Here is an 18,229-nt window from a genome sequence, read left to right on the forward strand (position 1 = left end):
TTTTCCTTCATGTGCTGGACAACTGTAGCAGGATGCCACGTAAAAGCCTGGGACTCCATTGTGCAGCATAAATAAAAAGTCTTCTATGAAGTCAAACTTTATTTTTCAGTTGCAGCCTTCTCTATACTGATCTTTTGGTAAAATACATTAAAGATGCTGGTGGGAAAAACTCACATAACATTTTTGAAATCGTGCAAAGTAAAAACATTCAGTTATCAAAAAAGCATAATAATTTCAACCCCGGCAAGGTTTTGTTTTCTTTTTTTACAAGCAAACAGACATTTTAATAATCTGTAAATTTATATGCTGTAGCATAAAGTGTCACATATGTAACATTAAGTGTTTCATTTTTAAACTATGGCACAAATATGTTTTAGCCATAACAGTCTCATGTGGCTACCTGTAGCCAAATTTTTGGCTAATCAGTTGTTATTTTGATAATATGAAGTAAAAGCTTCCAAAAAGTAAAATGGGTACATTAAGTAGAATTCAAGAATTCTTAGAAAACGTTCCCTTCTATAATACAGCATAAATAATAAATGAAGGGGGTTTTTTGATATCCAGAGAAAGTTAGAGATCCCAACTATCCATGGAGAATTAGCACTGTTAGTTTGGTACACAAGACTAGCTGACTCGGTTGTTACACAGTGCTCTCTCAAAACTTGAACATTTCCCAGAAGGATTCAGATGTGTACTGGCTCTAGGAGAATATAAATAGTCCACCAGTGCTGAACGTACGTTTTTTCCTTTCTGAGAGTCCTTACTCAACAGTTCTAGCAAGTCTTTGTGCTTTAAATAAAACATGAGCTCCAGTGGAGAAAGCTGGCTTTGTTACACATTCCCCATTATCTTCAAAGTTCATTGTGTGAGTTTTTCTCTGCAGCTTTGACATCAGGATGGAATTAAAGATTTTTAGGGCTGGTCCCCAGTTTAATGCTCATTATTTTGACGATGTCTGATTGGGTCATTAGCAGAAATGCTTCTCCATCAATTTGCTTTAAAAGAAAAAAAACCACAAAGCTATTAATACATCTGACAGTGCAGCAGTATAGATGATTCAGAAAACATGAAAAGAAAATTCCCAGCAATTTCAGGCAGCATAAAGGAATGGCTGAATACAAAGACTTTCTAAAGCTTCAGAACAACTTGGATTTCAACCTTCTAGACAGATCACCTGGTCCAAAAGTACAGGATAATGATCACCTTTCCTGCTTGAAAACAACTGTCTGGCTAATTTTTAGCTAGCCAGTTCTTATTGTGATAATTGACGCTATAAAGTAAAGCTACTGAAAGGAGAATGAGTAAATGAAGTAAAATTCAACTCTAAATGCAGCACAGAACACTTTTTAACATCTTAGCTACTCCTTTTATGCCAGCCTCCGTAAGAAAACTTCTGGATTTCGCTCCCAGCTACAGAACTGCAACCTCTTTTGGGCCACACTTTGCTGTTCATTAAGTAACAAATTAAAACAATTTTGGTCCCAGATGTAAACAGGGGCCATGCTACATAAAACTGCCTTTTTGACACAAAAACAACTTCTCAAAACAACTGAATTTTTTTTTCTGCCAGTTTTGTGGCATTGCTATTTTAATAAAATGTTACAATTGAATACTGCCCTGTAAGAAAATCACTGTCAGCAGGGTGCTAAATCCAAACACCAAGAGCCACAAGGCAAGGCCCTCATCCCCAAGGGCTTCAATGGGGCAAAGTCTTATGTAGACTTCAGGTCACTTAAGTATCTATATCAAGTTTCCAGTGCAACATAAGCAGGACAGCTACGCCTAAAAGCCAACTGCAGTTAAATCGAGAACATTGCTCAGGCTTAAGGATGCTAATTTGAGATTAAAAGTATGTATTTAGGTTTCTGTAGGACTAGACCAGCTTTCTGCTGCAAATGAAGACTGTAAGGTACACCCCAGCACTGTAAGTGGAGGAACACTGCAGTGAAAACAGCGTCATACAATTACCATAAATACTTTCTACTCATTTCCTGCACTAAGATTGGGTGGGCTCAGAAGCAAAAGTGTGCAAATGTGGGAGTGCCCAGCTTTTTGAAGCATCATCATATAAGCAGTAATAAAGGTTCATTTCAAGAACAGAAATTCAAACCAGCACCTTACACCTACTGGAAGACCTACTGAGGCAACCAGTACATGCCAGTTGGCTTCAATGGGAAAGGTTTAATATACTACCCAGCCTAAGAGGCTGAATCCTAAAAGAGGAGAAGCATTTTCTTACCACCGCTGAGATGGAAAGTGCTTAGGACTCATCCATCTCTGTGGCACTTCCCATAACAAAACACCAGCTTTTATTATCTTAAATTAATCAGCAAGCCGCCCTATGTGACATAGGGGTGATCTAGGCCTGCATACCTGTTGAACTGAAAAATGTCTAACATTTAAGAAGTACAAAATGTCCAGAGATGTAGCCTGTCAGTCTACAGATTTGCAGATATAAGTCATTACAATCACAAAACCAGCAGATTGAAAACTTGTTGCAGGAGATTAGCAGGGCCATCAGTACGTATTTTCCTCAGGAGGTGCCTTCTCAAGTCTAAATACCATAATTACTCTTCACTTGAAAGGCTGATTTGGAATATTACAGTATCAGACTCTGCCTACTCAGGTGGTCTGGCTGGGATAAGAACCTGAACTATTCACTTGAAGCAACAGTGAAACAGCCTTCTTGAAATAAAGCATTAACAGGGGTATCAAATATCTAAGTGGAAAAGAATAAACCCATATATCTTATAAAAGCCTATTGTACATAAAAGCACTATCACTTCCCAATGTCAACTTTGGCACAACAACCTTCACAGATACCAGAGATGCATGCCCAATATGCTCATGAAGCAAGCACACACTCCTTTGAACCTGATCAGAAGCCTTCAGATGATATTACTAATATGTTGCAGAACTAAAATAACAAATTTACTGAAATCAGATTAAGAGCGAACAGCAGAGAGAGAATCACAAAGTTCCTTCTCTTCTACCATTAGTTCTCAGGAATTTCAGTTGCAGTAACAAAATTAGAGAAGCATGAGAAGCCCAGCTGACACTTAGCTTGTTTTACCTGCTTTGCTTCCTTTCCACTCCATGACCTGCAAACCAACCTAATCTTCCATATTCATGTACCTGACTTTAAACATATAATCCATTCTACTACTTTATATTGTATTTTTATGATGACATTAATCTTTCTACCGAAGTTTTGTACTTGGGTCTTTGAAATAAATATTCACCCACCCTCATCTTTAAACACCTTGCCATGTTCTTCACATCCTGGGTTAAACTTCCGTTATTAACTTCAGAGACCTGCCACCAAAGCTATACAGGCAAAGATTTAGCAAGACCAGTGTTTGTCCCATAAATAGTCTTCAAGGTTGACAATCATAAAGTTAAACTTTATTTAGCCATTGTTTTTACCAGGCCCATATTAGAATGTTTCCAGCTTCTTTCTATAAGTTTGTGGAGTCATACAGTTAGGTATTTAAACTGCATTTATTTAACAAGGGATTCACAAATTGCAGACTAAAAAGAAACGATGTGCCTACTCTTGTCCACAGGACACCTAAGAAGGGGATATGACTACCCCTCAAAATTACTGAGGTTATTTTATCCAGAACCATTAATATTCTCTTGGTGAATCACATCTCACAAAACAAACTGCTGCTGCCTTCCTCTTTTTCTTTACAGCAGAAAACTGCCTTAGCCATAGGTAATTCTGAAGTAAAGCAGGGACCCTGTCTGTCCAAAACAGTGACGGGGTTCTAATCTGAAAATCAGATGTCATGGCCTGGCCATATGCATACCGTGCCTCCCTGCACTGTATGTCCTCCTAAACAAGTGTGCTACATCCAAACTATGCACCAACATCTGCAGTTCTTTGTCTATGCTGACCCTTAAATCTTTCCTTCAAAATGTTTGTGGGTAGCACTTGAGCATCTGATCTCCCGGGCCATACATTTAGTGCTTTCTTTCCTTTTTTAACCCCAATGAATATACAAAATACATATATATTTATATGTATACAAATATGAGTTAATACTGCAGCTAAATGGGCATTTTTGGGATCAGTAACATTAAGTCTGGTTGATTCCAAATACTATTGGTTTGAGTACTTATGCATTATTGTTAATTTTTGGGGGTTATTTTAAAGCTCTGAAATGAACCAAGACTTCAAGAGCAGTGGCAGTGGACAGAAGATACAGGGGAAACCTACCTCGTCTGTACTCCACTTTTGAAACTTTACTGGCTGGGATCCCAGGCTACATTTGGCAGGAGCTTGCTCTGCTGTTCCCAGCGCAAGGGTAGGCCAGGGATTTGCAACTTGGGAAGACACGATAAGTGGTTGAGAAAGAAGCCTCTGAGTGTTGGGTTCTTCAGTATCTGTAACAACAACAAAAGCAACAACAACAAGAAAAGCATTAAAACTCCCAGTCAGTGATTAGATCAGTCAGAGTAAAAGAATGTTAATTTCTATTGAACATATTTTGGGTCTCTCTAAACCAGCTGTAGTTTTTCTTACACTACAATTGGAGGAGTATCATGACTGTTTCTTCCATAAGTATGACTGTGATTATACTGTCTCTATAAATGTAACTACTCCTACAGGGAAAAAGCCTTTTCCAACACAACAAAATTCTATGCCAACAAAGCAGCAGGCACACCACACCACAGGTCAAATAATTTAAAATATTTTGATACAATAAATCACACCCACATTTAACAGTGGTACAATAGTACAAAGACTAACTTAATACCAGGGTTGAGCTGTTGTAACATAATCAAAAGCAGCACTGCTCTGCTACAGATTTCTTAGTGATTCAGTCCCAGCCCACACAACATTTATGCCTCATCCACAACAAACTATTTTTCAGTTCTTCTGAGGAAAAACCACGAATGTCTGCAAATTCCCTGCTCCCATTTTAACAGGATGTTTCATTTGGGAAAAACAACATTTAACTCCTCTGTGCTGCTATGGGTTTTTTCTGCAAGGTCATTCCATTTTGTATCCAACTTATCCAAAATGGAAGGAGTGAGCCCCCATGCCATCTACCCCCAAGGTAATATCCTAGTGAGAGGGTGGCTTCAAACACATGTAGCTGCTGCTGCTGTTATCTGGAGAGCAGCAGCAATTGCAGATGTGTGTAGGGGGAAAGACTGAAGAGCTACACCTCAAATGATGTCAAACCCATATGACATGTATGTTCATTTAGATCTAGATCCACTGCAAATGCAAAAAGCAACATCCCTGCTATGAATTTAGCCCTGGATGCTTCCCCATTGCCAAGTAAAATTGCGGAAAACCTCTGGAAACTCATTTCTGACTGAAACAGCCAACAAACAACCTATGACTAATATTGTTTACTAACATGGCTTCTTGCAGCTACTCACAAATCCCTGTGTTTATTTGGATATCTCACTTGTATTACAGATCCATTCTATTTCCAATTGTGGGAAGTTGCTACTATTCACAATTCTCCCTGTCCTTACTGTTGTAGTTTCCATATACTTGTGCCCACAGTTTGGGCACAAATTCCTGTTACAGGTTTTTGCCAGCACAGGGGGACTAGTCTAGAATATATAATGTGGCCAATATAGGATGGGATTACATTTGCTTGTGTTCTGCTCCTCCAGCTTAAATTTTGTTACTTTCAAGACTTACCCTTGTTTTATATCAATGCCCATTATTCAGAAATTGACTCTTAGGCCATTTAACCAGTATTGTTATCCTACTGACTGTATTTTTAAGTAGACTCCTTAATTTTTTCCTAACATCATACTCTTATTCTTGAAAGACATTTCCCTAAATGTCTGTTTATACTTCACTACTGCTTCAAATGTTCCTTATCACTTCTGCTGCTACTATAAGTCTCAGTGAGAAAGGAAGGTCTTGTTAAGCAGCAAGCATGCTGAATGTAGTCTATTTTACCAAACAGTACCAGTACCTTTATCACTGTTCCTTTGAATTCCCTCCCATCCTTACACCTGAATTTTTTCTTTCTAAAAAGGTCCTTAAGAGATGAAAATCTAAGTATTTTGCTTTTTTTTTTTGCTTTCCATTTGCAAAACAAATACAGATACAATAAAATAATTAGCAGGGCCTGAAAAAAATATATGATGTACTCCAATTTAAGTCTCAATTTGGAGGAAAACAGTAACTTGAGGTTAGTCAGTTTCATCACAGAGCCACAAAGATCTACTTGAACCATATAAGCAAAGAAATAAAATCTTGCCAGCTCCATGTGAGAGAGCAGAGCCAGAAGCAGCAAGTTCACTCTTTTAAGCCTGACCACTCTTCTCTGCTGACAGTTTCCTTCTACATTCTTCTTCACACTTAATGTTGCCTTGCTATCCTTCTCCCTGCACTGTATCTTCCTTAATTCATCTCTTATCTTCTTAGTTTGTTACTTTCCAACAAGATATAACCTAATGTTTCCAAGAAGCTCAATGGCAAACTCTTCCTGGCATTAACAAACAACCATTAACACTATTCATCCTTTTCTCCATATTCTAGCTTCAAAAGTGTATCAGGGTTTTAAGCACAGGATTTGTGTCTGTAAAAAAAAACCTTGTATGAAGGGGTTGTGATTTCTTCAGCTCCAAATAATCCTTTTCAAAAAAAGGCAAGATAGCAGTACATGTTTTATAAAGTATCAGTAGAGAACTGTCAAGTCAGTATGGCAAGAGAGGCTGAAGTACAATAATGTAAGTGACATGCAGGAAAAACAGGACAGCAAGCACAAGTACCAGTAGTCACGGTTCACAAAAGTCTGCACAAATGCAATTATTTTAGCTTGAGCTTTCCATGACTACGACAGGAAGAACTGAGTGATCCATTTCCATCTTGAAAAATAAGTATATGGCACATTTAAACAAATAATGGTACAAAATAATGTGTATAAAATGCATACTTTGTTAAACACAGTAAGAAAATGTTCTAATTTTACAAACGTAATTATGGATGACTCTACACAGAAATTCATCCTAAGTAGTAGAGCACAGCTTGTTGGTGAAACTTTATCCGAACAGCCTATTCTGCCAAACTCAAAAAGCTTCACAAAATCAAGCCAGTCTTCTTAGAATAAAAGAACTGCAGACAATCTAAAATGTTCTGAACTATTTGATATCTTTGGTATTGTGTTAGGTGATTCAAAGTCAACTTGAAAATGGTATGCTTCTATCCTGCTTAAACAAAATACTTCAGATGACCAAAACCTCTCTTTCATCTGCTTTAGAGAAATTCTTCTTGTAATGCTTCATTTTCTCCAGAATTCTGAACTACGTCATACTTCAAATCAATGTAGCAACTTGGAATTTTTTACATCTTTTGCACAGCTCTTGTAATAGACAGAATCTTTCATACTTCACACACTCTTCACACTGCCTTTAGATCTATCTGAAAAGTGCTGGCAGACAAATGATGTTTTAAGATTCAAAGAAATGTATTAGATATTATTAAAATTAAAACATCATCTTAATTTTGTCTCTATGTAATGCCCTATTAGTCTAGAATAATTTCCAGGGGTTTATGATGACCTCACTTAAAAGGTAAGAAATACATCCCTTGAAGAACTGCAGTTACTCAAGTCTAATGAAAACCTTGCAAATTTTGTGCTGTACAGCAAATTGCTGAAGAGAAAAAAATAAAATCTTGAATTATGATTATAAAGCAAAAGCTGCACTGAAATTATGCACTGACTCAGTCCAGTAATTAAAGAGACTGACATACTAAGTTTCACACATGCAAAATAATTATCAAATGTAAGACTGATGTTCTGTATTTGTGCTGTATTCTTTCTAAACAATGAAGATAAAAATGAATGCTGAACAGCTACCTCAATCTGTCTAACTGTATCAGTGAACATGCCAGAGTTTTGACACTGCATTACACATAATCTCGCAGTATGGAAGGGACTTTTGGAGACCACCTGATGCAATCTTCTGTTGAGAGTAGGCATTAGACAAAGTTATCCAGGACCCCCTCAAGCCATGCCCTAAATATTTCCAGTGAGAGAGGTTCCACCTCTTTTCTGAGCAGCCTATTCCAGTTGTTCTCATGGTGAGAAATTTCTTCCTTATGTTGAGACAGAATTTCCCCTGAAGCAAATTGTGTCCATTCCCTTTTTTGCCACCACCGTGCACCGAGAAGGAGAGGGTTACTTCCACCTTCTTTATAACTAACTTCTAGTTACTGGAGGACAGTGACCAGACTCCTCCAAGCCTTCCCTTCCCATATTCCTTTAATCCTTCTTGATATGTAAAATCCTTCAACCACATAATAAGCTTGGTTGACTCCAGTTTCTAGGCAAAGTAACAATTTTTGGCATCCCTCTGTAACACCCAAGAAGAAAGGACCCATTCTGCATAGCTGGAAAGCATCAGATTGCACAAGAGACTGAGGTTGGGCTGAATAAGTCACCATAACCTGTAATGTGTAAAAACTTTACTTTTCTTTCAATACACATTTGAAGTAGTAAGTGAATTTGTACCTTTACGATTCAGGCTGGTGTATCTATTTTTAAAAAATAGAAAATATTGGAAAAATATTGAAATGAATACCAGTATTCATTTTTCACTCATCTTAACAATTACAATAAAGTTCTTGGCAAAGTCTTTGATAATTACAAGGTAAAGAAAAACAAAGTGTTAAAGTGTTGCTTTAATGAAATTTTTGGACACAAATGGTGAATGTGGAATATATGTTGAGATGCAGTATCATGAATTTTGAGAAATGTCATGCTCCTTTAGTTCTGTGGCTTTTCATATGAAACAAATGAAGTACTGCCAATTTACCTTTAATTTCATTTGAAATGAGCAGCTTATTTTCTGTTTCCTCTTCTTTACACTCTTTGGCCTTTATGGAATCCTTTGTTTGTAGCACTCCACTATGGAAAATAAGATGTTAATATTTTATTAATACATTGTAAAAATCACTAAGCATGATGACATCTCTCGCTAACAATGCTATTAACAGACACCAGGATTCCCACACAAAGGATGTCATATCTTCATAAAATAGAAGGAGAGGATCTAATTTCTGACTTACACAGATGGCATGACTACTGAACATGAATTTTGCAACGAAGGCTCAAGAGTAAACTAAGATTACACAAATTGTATCGACACACTTGACTTCACAACTGAAACTGAAAAACATACAAATGAAGACAGTGGAAGTGGCCACAGCAGAGTAGGGGAAGAGTGAAGAACACACCTGCATCTCATACAAAGCCTTATTGGTTATACAGGTCATTTTCAGGGGCTCTCTAAAACATCTACTCCTTTTTCTTTCCCCCAACTTTCATCCACCCCAACTCCTGTACTACACTGACACACTGTTGTGCAGTTTTTAATCATCCCACTAAAAATATCTGTGTTCTTTTGTTAGTGTTTTTGCATTACTTTACAAAGGAGCCACTCTTTCCCTGCTGCCTGTGGCTGCTCCCTCAGCTCTGCCAGCCCAAAAATCTGCAAAGAGAGAACACCTTATCTCTATTCAGAAAAAATGGGCAAGAGAGGCAGAAATAAGAGAACTTCTAAAAGGGGGTTGTATTTGCATATTAAAGTCAGCCTGTGGAAGTTTCTTTTCAAACTTTGCCTTCAGGAAGTATTTCCAGTCTGTGTCTTACAGAAATGAAGCTTATATGAACTAGCTGACATTATCTGCGTATTTATTTCCTTCTGCTTTTAAGATCTTGAGAACACTTTGGCCAAATCCAAACCATCACAGATGCAGAGGTCTCAGAGATAAGGACATAAATAACATTTTCTAAAAATAGGCATCAGACAGAATGATCTAATGCCAGGACTACAAGAAAGCACACTGCATGAACTCATGTCTTACTCTCTACCAGAGAAGCAGCCAACAAGAACCCACATAAATGTACCACAGATAAAAAGCCAAACTAGAGCTAACACCTTGTTAGACATCAAGAGTGCCTAACTTCAGAACATAAATCCACAGAAGAAACAGACTTGTTAATTCAATTGTTAACATTTATAATATTAAATAAAATTTATATATTAAGTACTGTTTATACTATTAAAACCAAGTAAGCATTTGGGAATAAATCAGCTAGGAGCTGAAAGATCTGACATCAACAGAAATATTAACTAATTTGCAATTAATTCCAAAGCCACCACAAATGATTACTGTAAATTAAGAGAAGGAAGAGAGATCACCAAAACCTATAAGGAAACATGTATCTTAGTATTTTCTTGAGGACAATTTTTAGGGCAACTTATATCCAGAGATTTTACCTCATTAGTTAAATACAAGATAGTATCATGTATTGAAGGTTTTGGGGAAGGAGTTGGAAGATAAACCAGATTTTCTTTTAAGAGGTAGTACCATTTAATTCCCAAGCCTGTATTCACTCTCCTTAATCATAAATATTTCCAGAGTGTAATTCCTATTACAGTTAAAGTCTTTAGCTACTCTGAAGATAGTAAAAAGGTACTTTCAAATTAAAATTGAATACGCTGTAGGCATGCAATTTTCAGCTTGAATTTAATCTCGGGAACGTTCCAGAGGGACAGACTGAAGTTTTTACAGACATATTTTGCAAATCAAAATTTTTCAGTATAACTGTATGCACAGGTATCTCTGCTGGTTAAAAAAATTAGAAGAAAAAGCATAAGTAGGACTAGAAATTAGCTGGGTACCATTTAAGATTTAACACAACAAAATAAATCTCATGGTTGGCTTCATATATGGCTGGTTCCTCAAAGACTTCTATGAGATGTATTACCTGTAATATGAACATACATACAACTGTTCTGAGGTCAAACATAATTAAGTCCATGCTACAAGCTCAGCAGCTAAAAAGCACATAAGTGTATGTATCTGTATCTTCAATTATGCATGTGTACTTTGAATACACACCTAAAAAAGATCCACTGGGTAGAGCAATAAACCAAACGTTCAGTATTCTATAACTCTAGCAGTTTATATATATCTAATGCTGGGAGTACTATTTTTCATTCCTTTTTTTCAAATGATTCAACTAAAGTCCTCTCTCTAAGCCCACTGAATGTGAAAAGCTAGATGAATGTAGATAGTCATCAGCATATGCAAACTGTTCAAACACAAATTGCAAAACCTCTGAGTATTTCAAACTTGCCACAAGGCTGTTACTCTGAATGAAAATGACCCAATACAGTGAGCAGATAGCATATGAATTAGTTATTTTAGGTCTTCATAAAGGCAGTGTTTGTATGTACAAAATAACATTCATACACAGAAGTAGGGAAAGAGCATCTCAACTTCCAACAATTTCTCTGTCTTGTAGTATTTTCTCTCTCCTCTGATAAGCATTTCTTACTTCTAAAACACATTGTGACACTTCTTTCCCACTATTTCCAATATAAAGACAGATTAAGAACTTTGATCTCTTTCCTCATTGCTTCCAAGAGTTCCATTGACAAACCACTGGACTGCATTGCCTGGTAAACTGCATTTTAACCTGACTTTCTCCAAACAGCTCAGACTTTGAAAGGAAATTATAGTTACCCAGGTGACTTCTTTTCTTTCACATCGCATAACAAGGTCTTCTTGCAAGGAGATTTACTTTCTGCATCTTCCTGCTTAGCTGTTTCTGGTACAGTTTTCCCAGATGATCGATGGTGAGCTGAAGACTTCATACCTACGTGAGCAGGGCTGGGGCATTTTCTCTCACTGTTTAGAACAAATTAACAAAATGTTTAAAACTGAAAGCAGAAGAGTTGTTGTTCTACTTACTTTCTCTATAGGTAAACAGTCATTAGTGTAACAGAAGAAATAAAAGGTTTCTGTTTGTTTTAATGAATACACACAAGTTTCTTACTTGCCACCAACAAAACTGTATACCTGGAATTTTCAGAAATCACAACACAGAACTGTCTTCCCCACGGAATCAAAGGCAAAATGTTCAGCCAAACCAACAGGAGCAGAATTTGCCTAATGTTTTCATAATAAGCTATCCAATTCCAGTATCTCTAACCAGAAAACTCTGAAGTATCATCTTCCTCCTAGCCTTTCTTTCCCTTCCACAATATACTGTTAAGCATTTATGACCCTTTAAAAATATTATGCAGTCTCTCAATTGGGACAATGAAAAAAAATAGCACTTGACACAGTCCCTACCACAAAGAACACTGCACAAGTTCTGATTGGCTTTGCTGGGACAGTAACCAGGCTACCTGCCAGAGAGTATTTAGATTTCTCCAACTCTACACTTATAAAGAACAATCAAATCAGACAGCAATCTTTGACAGCTGAGTATTTTTGTTTTTAAAGTATGGAGCTGAAACTGTTTGAGTCTGTAATTTAAAGTACTATCTATTGAAAATACATGGTCATTATGAGGGGAACTAGAAAACATTACAAACATCCACATTTTCACATTTACACTACTGTATCCCTTGAAAAGAACAGAAATACTCTCTCCTTTTCCTTTCCTTCTTAAACCCTGTGTATGCCCACAGCCCAAAAAAGCCCAAGAGTCAGTGTCCACATTTCTGACAGAAAATCATCACGTGAGAATCCATCATCTTGATGTCACATCCCTTTGCTTTTTTCCAGTGCTCCTGCTAGAAGTTTCAGCTACAGACTTCAGCATTGTTCTCACAAAACTCACTCCCAGTCATTTGATTCCCCACTCCCACAAGAATGACAGAATTCAGAGTTTCTATTCTTCAAAAAACAACACTGATTTGCAATCAGGTGAATAAGGCCACCCCAGCAAAAAAAAACAACCAATCAAAACCAACAACACAAATCAATCATTTTCTTAAGTGAAACCAACTGGCAAACAATCCACTTAAAATTCCAATTAACCACTCAGTAGTCTACATAGTTACATAGAAAATGAAACCAAACTTTTGTTAAATCACACACAGTAAAATCAGCATCAGTCTTTGACAGCTCAGTGACCTTTTCAATATGCACTGATGAAATGACTTTTTCCCTGTTAATAAAAATGCAGATAAATAGGCAGGCCTTTATGTAATCATTCAGCTGTTATACAACTACAAAATACATTGCAGAGCACTGAAATAAAGTACTGTGGTAAGTCATGGACATTGCTTGAATTGTAATTACTTGATTATGGGAGAGGTGGATCTTTCACTTGCTTCCACTTTCCTGTTTCTGGGGACAGGACTGGCTGCAGGCATCTCCCCACTCAACCGGTCAGGTAAGAGGCTTTCCTTGTTCAGGTTCATCTCTGAATATGGGCAGGTGACTGCACTGTAAGTTGAAGAAGAGAAACATCTCCTTATTCTCATACACTTCACTGACTTCACTCAGTTTGAATGAAATTACATTGGAGACCTGTATTCCAGAAGCAGAAGCAATCAATTAACATGAAGATTAGAAAAAAATGCAATAAGTAGTCATATTAATCCACTGATTAATAACTGCAGCCTGTTTTTCATGTTTCATTTTGACAGTAACTTATGTAGCACAAATTGTATTAACTTATTTTACAGCACACGTTCTAGAAAGTGGCTTGATTGATGTTTAGCTTGCTCTCTCATTCTTTTAATGGTATTTTCTATATAATACACAGGGTGCTTTCACCTGTAACCACCTCTCTCAAGATAAAATTATATTCCCATAGTTATTTTTTCTGAAAAGGAAAGTGTTTTTATTATGCAATGTTGTCAGAAGCTGCATTGCAATGACACAGTAAGAGGAATAGCACACATACTCTTACTGTTGCAAATGCCCCACCTTTGCATATGTCATTTTATGATATTCCATTAAAAGACTGTGCTATTTTCAGTCTTTCCTATAGAAAGTCACATCACTATACTACAAATAGAGAGAGATTTTGACACTGTGCTTTGACAATAACTTGTAAATATTACTCTAACAAATGTGAAAGTCATGAGCAGTAGGAAAGGGAAAAAGAGCAACACAAACCACACAGAACTAGGATTTTATCTTTAGAAAATTCAGTGCAATATTCAGCTGATAAGTCAGGCTACATACTCACGCCTCAAAGACAATATCTCAAATTCTGAAAGGTATATATGCCATGAGAGTGAATAACAACATGAGCAGGTTTTAAAATCTCTAAGATACAGGAGATGCTGAACTACACATATTGCTCTATTTGTGGTTCATGAGCCATGACACTAACTATAATATAAAATTATACTTTCATTGTCATCAGTTTCATTACAAGGACCTCTACAATGATAAAATGTATCCTAGGATTTTATTTATTGACATGACTACCTGTCTTTCCATAAGCTACTGTAACGTTGTATTCATTTCCCTGATAGTTACCTGCATGATTCCCAAACAGAAATGTCTAATATAAACAAGTCTACCTTGACTTGTGCCCTGGTACCTCCAAATTACAAAAACCAAATAGAAAACCAACATATTTCATTATCATGTTCTTTTTACAAAGTACAAAATACAAGAAAGCCTTTTGTTCAAAATGTGACATATATTCTCCTCTTCCTATACCAATAAAGTTTTGACTCCCACTGTGTCTGAATCACCTCCTATCACCAGACTGGACCACTATTAGTAATCTCATCAAAAAGTTGGTGGAAACCTACATTTCTCTCAGCACTGGTATAAAAGGGGAAAATTCTTTATGGCTACACAGGCCAAGTCAGTCAGTCCTTCCTGGAGTTACCCACTCAGGTGTCCAGCAAAGTCTGATTTTGTCAATTGGTTAATCTGAAGACAAGACAGTATCAACCCTTTCTGGTTCCATAGCTGTGCTGAATATGAATTATGGAGGAAAACATGTCAGCTGATTATGATATCTGCATTTCTAATCAAGATGAAATCCCTGTTTGAGGTTATTCCAAGAAGATGGTATTCACAACAGCCTGTACAGTGTTTCCAAGGGACATAAAGCCCTTGATCCATTCCTAGATCTACACAGAATGGTTACCTTTGCCTTCTACTATGGACCTGAGTGGCAGTTCGAGCACCTCCACTGAGACACAGGCACTGAATTTTTTTGCAATGAGAACCTTCATACCAGAATTTTACAGAGCAGAATAAGATATAGGCAAATGAGTGACTGGACTTCAAAGCACTACATTTGTAATAGGGTATTTTCTGTTAATGAAAATGTTTTTAAAAGACAGGGAACAGAATACAGGACAAAAAAATTAAATTTGAGCATTTAACTTTTATTTCTAATTTCTCTTAGGAAGATTTTGGCATTTAAATTAATTTAGATTTATACACCTCTACTTATATTTTTCTGTCTACTGGGTTTTTCTCTGTCTTAGGACTAGTCTTTGCCAGATGTCTTAAAAGAATGAAAAAACCCCATGAACTAAAAGACAGGGAAGAAAAAAAGAACACTAGGAAAGAGGGGAAGTTGTTTTATATTTCCAATTCTTTATATTGCTGCATCTATCACAATGATGTCTTTTTTTCCTTTCAAGTGAACAAGATGTCAAGATGAAAGGCATGGGCTTCTATGCAGGAAAAGGTTTTAAGGAGCAAATGCTAGTGGGATTGAAGTTTTTTGTGTGACAAACTCATACTACTGTGATGAAACAGAGTTATCAGAAAGCCAGTAATGTGTTGGTTAATCTCACTTCTGCCATTGCTGTAAGGCAAAATGTCATCCTCTTTGGGCTTTCTATCTTCACAGGGGTGTTCTGAGGCTGAGTGTTTTTAAACAGTTAAAGCCTTGTCTCAGGGTAACACAAAACTCTCCCCATGTGGTATTTAACCTGAGTTGTGTATTATTAAGCAAACCTTACACAATGAAATAGATACAATACAACACAATATAATCTCAGCAGGTCTTCTGTTTACCAACACCATTAATATATTTTAAATTTAAAAAAAAAAAAAAGAAAACAAGAAAAACCCTCAAAGTACAGTATTTCATTAGAACTTGCCTGTTTATATACTGCTTCTTTCTTTAGTATCTTCTGGAAAAACAGAAGCTGAATGACAATTTCAGCTAACAAAAGTTGTAATTTCAATAGTGCTTTAGAACACTAGAATTAGATGAGGTGGTTTGTTTTTTTTTTTTTTTTAATTAATCATTCCATTTACTGTACCATTTTTTAGAAACTCCTTGCTAGTTGTTTGATGTTACTGTTACTTGAGGCAACAAAGGGTACCCTTGTGGTTTCCACTGTTGGCTTTGCTTCAACAAAACATGACATGAATGAACCTGTGTATGAGTTACAAAGCTTCAGATTAATCAGTAAGTCCTCCTGAATCTCAATGCCTCCAGGCTTCCATTCAGTTTAACTTCTCTACTACAAAGAATACAAAAATTAATCTTTTTATTCCCACGTAATAGAAATATTTAATTTACATAGGACTGCAAGTTTTAGGGACAACACATCTCAAAGGCTTAGAAGTCTTGGTGTTTAAGTTATTTAATATTAAATTAGGATTCTTAACTCTTCTGTCAACTTGAGCCTGGATTTCTGCTCCAGCTTGCAATTAGTCTTAGCACACTATTTTGAAAACACCAGAAGCTAACACAGCTTCTGAAACTATCAGATGTCCTTGACTTGGGGGTAACAAAGTCTGCCAGAGGTGCAAAAGGAGCATGGCAAAAAGTGGAAGCACCAATCTGAAAACCTCTGCTGTAGATCAGACAGGGTTGTACACTCTGCAGAGCTGCTTCCCAGCTTTGAAACCAGTTTAGCACAAAGATATTTCATTATCACCTGAGCTGCTTCAGTAGGCTCAACCAGTGTTTCAGTAAACAAATATTCACACTAACAATACCCAGCCCCTCTGCACATGAGAAAAATCAGCCATCTCTAAATGCTGAAGGATCAACATAGAGCAATTAGTTGCCTGCTGTACACTTTGCATCCTACTAAAATGACAGCAGCTTGGCTGGCAATACATGTGCCCATAACACAGTTTTTGAGGAAGTGAGCTGCTGTTCTCAGAGTCCTGCATGGGCTGAGTGAAAATTGAGCTTTTTATTCCTGATTTTATCACATCAGGAAAGATCAAAATAGGGAATACAAAGCATCAGTTTCTGCTTCTTACACAGCACTCTGAAGATTTCCTGTAATCACAGGTCTGGGATTTAAGTTAACAGAGGTTAACTTAATACAATCAGCCCTTTCCAGAACTGTCTGATGGAACAAAGATATCCAGATACCATATCCCATTTGTGGTTATTTTTCAACTGCTTTTCTGTCACTTTTAAGATCTCTCTCTAGGCAGGCTTACACAAATATCTTTTCCTTCTCTACAGTTCAAGGGTAGTTAAGATAAACCGGGCTACTGATGGGCAGTCATAGACCTCAGTCTTCTCCAAACATCTGGATGTGACGATCTAGCAGCATGCAAAGTTTCTGAAGTAGAGTCCAGCTGGATTACTCATCCTCAGCTACACCTGATATCAGAAGAGAACATAAGCCAGGATTGTCTCTTAGCCTGAAGATGAATAATTATGAAAGAAATTTACTACTAAAATATTTTTAATAGTCTATTAGTCTTTACAACTGCTGTGAATGTTTTCCAAACCTGTGTGAAGCCACAGACAAGTTTCTTGGATTAGCTATACTGGCTGGAAATGCTACCAACCCCAGCTCCTCATTGCCCTTCATGTGCAAGCACTGCCAAGGGATGAGGTTGCATGGCAGCTCCAGGAAAATTCACCCACATCTGCTCAAACTATCTGCCTTGATGGGCTAAACAAACAGATTGGACTAATTGATAGATTAGACTTAATCTAGAGCAACCTATGTCCAGATGACCACATTTACGGGTAGTGGTAGGTGATTAGGAAAAGCCTTCCAGCAAAATGGTCCTGGAAACATCTGGGGGAAGAATTATTTTTCCTGCTGGATTTTTGTCAAGCCATGTCTTTACTTCAGTTGACTTTATGAAAACATTTTTAACTAGTCTGGAAACAAGTGATACAAATGTTCTCTTTCACAATTTAGAATGCACATTTATCAAAGCTTTTTTTTTTTTTTTTTTGAGAAAGATGCTTTAACAGTCTAAGACTGACTTAAGAGCAACTTAGAACACCTGGCTAGGGCCTATAACCTTCTGTAAAAGATGAGAAACTTGAGACTGGCACTGAAATCAGATGACAATTACTTCAGCAGATCCTATAGGAATGGATGTGACATCCTGCTGAGCTGTTGCCCACATTTCTGCAGTGCAGAATCTGCAGTTCAACACAGCCTCTACCACACTATATTCAGTTCACTTCAACTTACACATAACACATGTAAAGTTTCTCACAAAAATCTTTACTCCTGG

General features: G+C 37.0%; 1 protein-coding gene across 1 annotated transcript in view; it reads right to left on the reverse strand.

Moving 5' to 3' along the window:
* Nucleotides 1-776: 776 nt before the first annotated feature.
* The window catches only part of L3MBTL3 (L3MBTL histone methyl-lysine binding protein 3), a 69,148-nt gene continuing 51,695 nt past the window's right edge, over nt 777-18,229 (reverse strand). Inside the window, 11 exon segments of the mRNA XM_030448553.1 lie at nt 777-889; nt 892-925; nt 927-997; nt 3,250-3,292; nt 4,223-4,240; nt 4,242-4,265; nt 4,267-4,332; nt 4,334-4,389; nt 8,800-8,891; nt 11,519-11,683; nt 13,088-13,234. Coding sequence (XP_030304413.1) covers nt 852-889; nt 892-925; nt 927-997; nt 3,250-3,292; nt 4,223-4,240; nt 4,242-4,265; nt 4,267-4,332; nt 4,334-4,389; nt 8,800-8,891; nt 11,519-11,683; nt 13,088-13,234 — 754 coding nt within the window. The 3' untranslated portion in view covers nt 777-851.

The sequence above is a fragment of the Calypte anna genome, chromosome 3 (genome assembly GCF_003957555.1).
Source record: "Calypte anna isolate BGI_N300 chromosome 3, bCalAnn1_v1.p, whole genome shotgun sequence".
In the NCBI taxonomy this organism is placed as follows: Eukaryota; Metazoa; Chordata; class Aves; order Apodiformes; family Trochilidae; genus Calypte; species Calypte anna.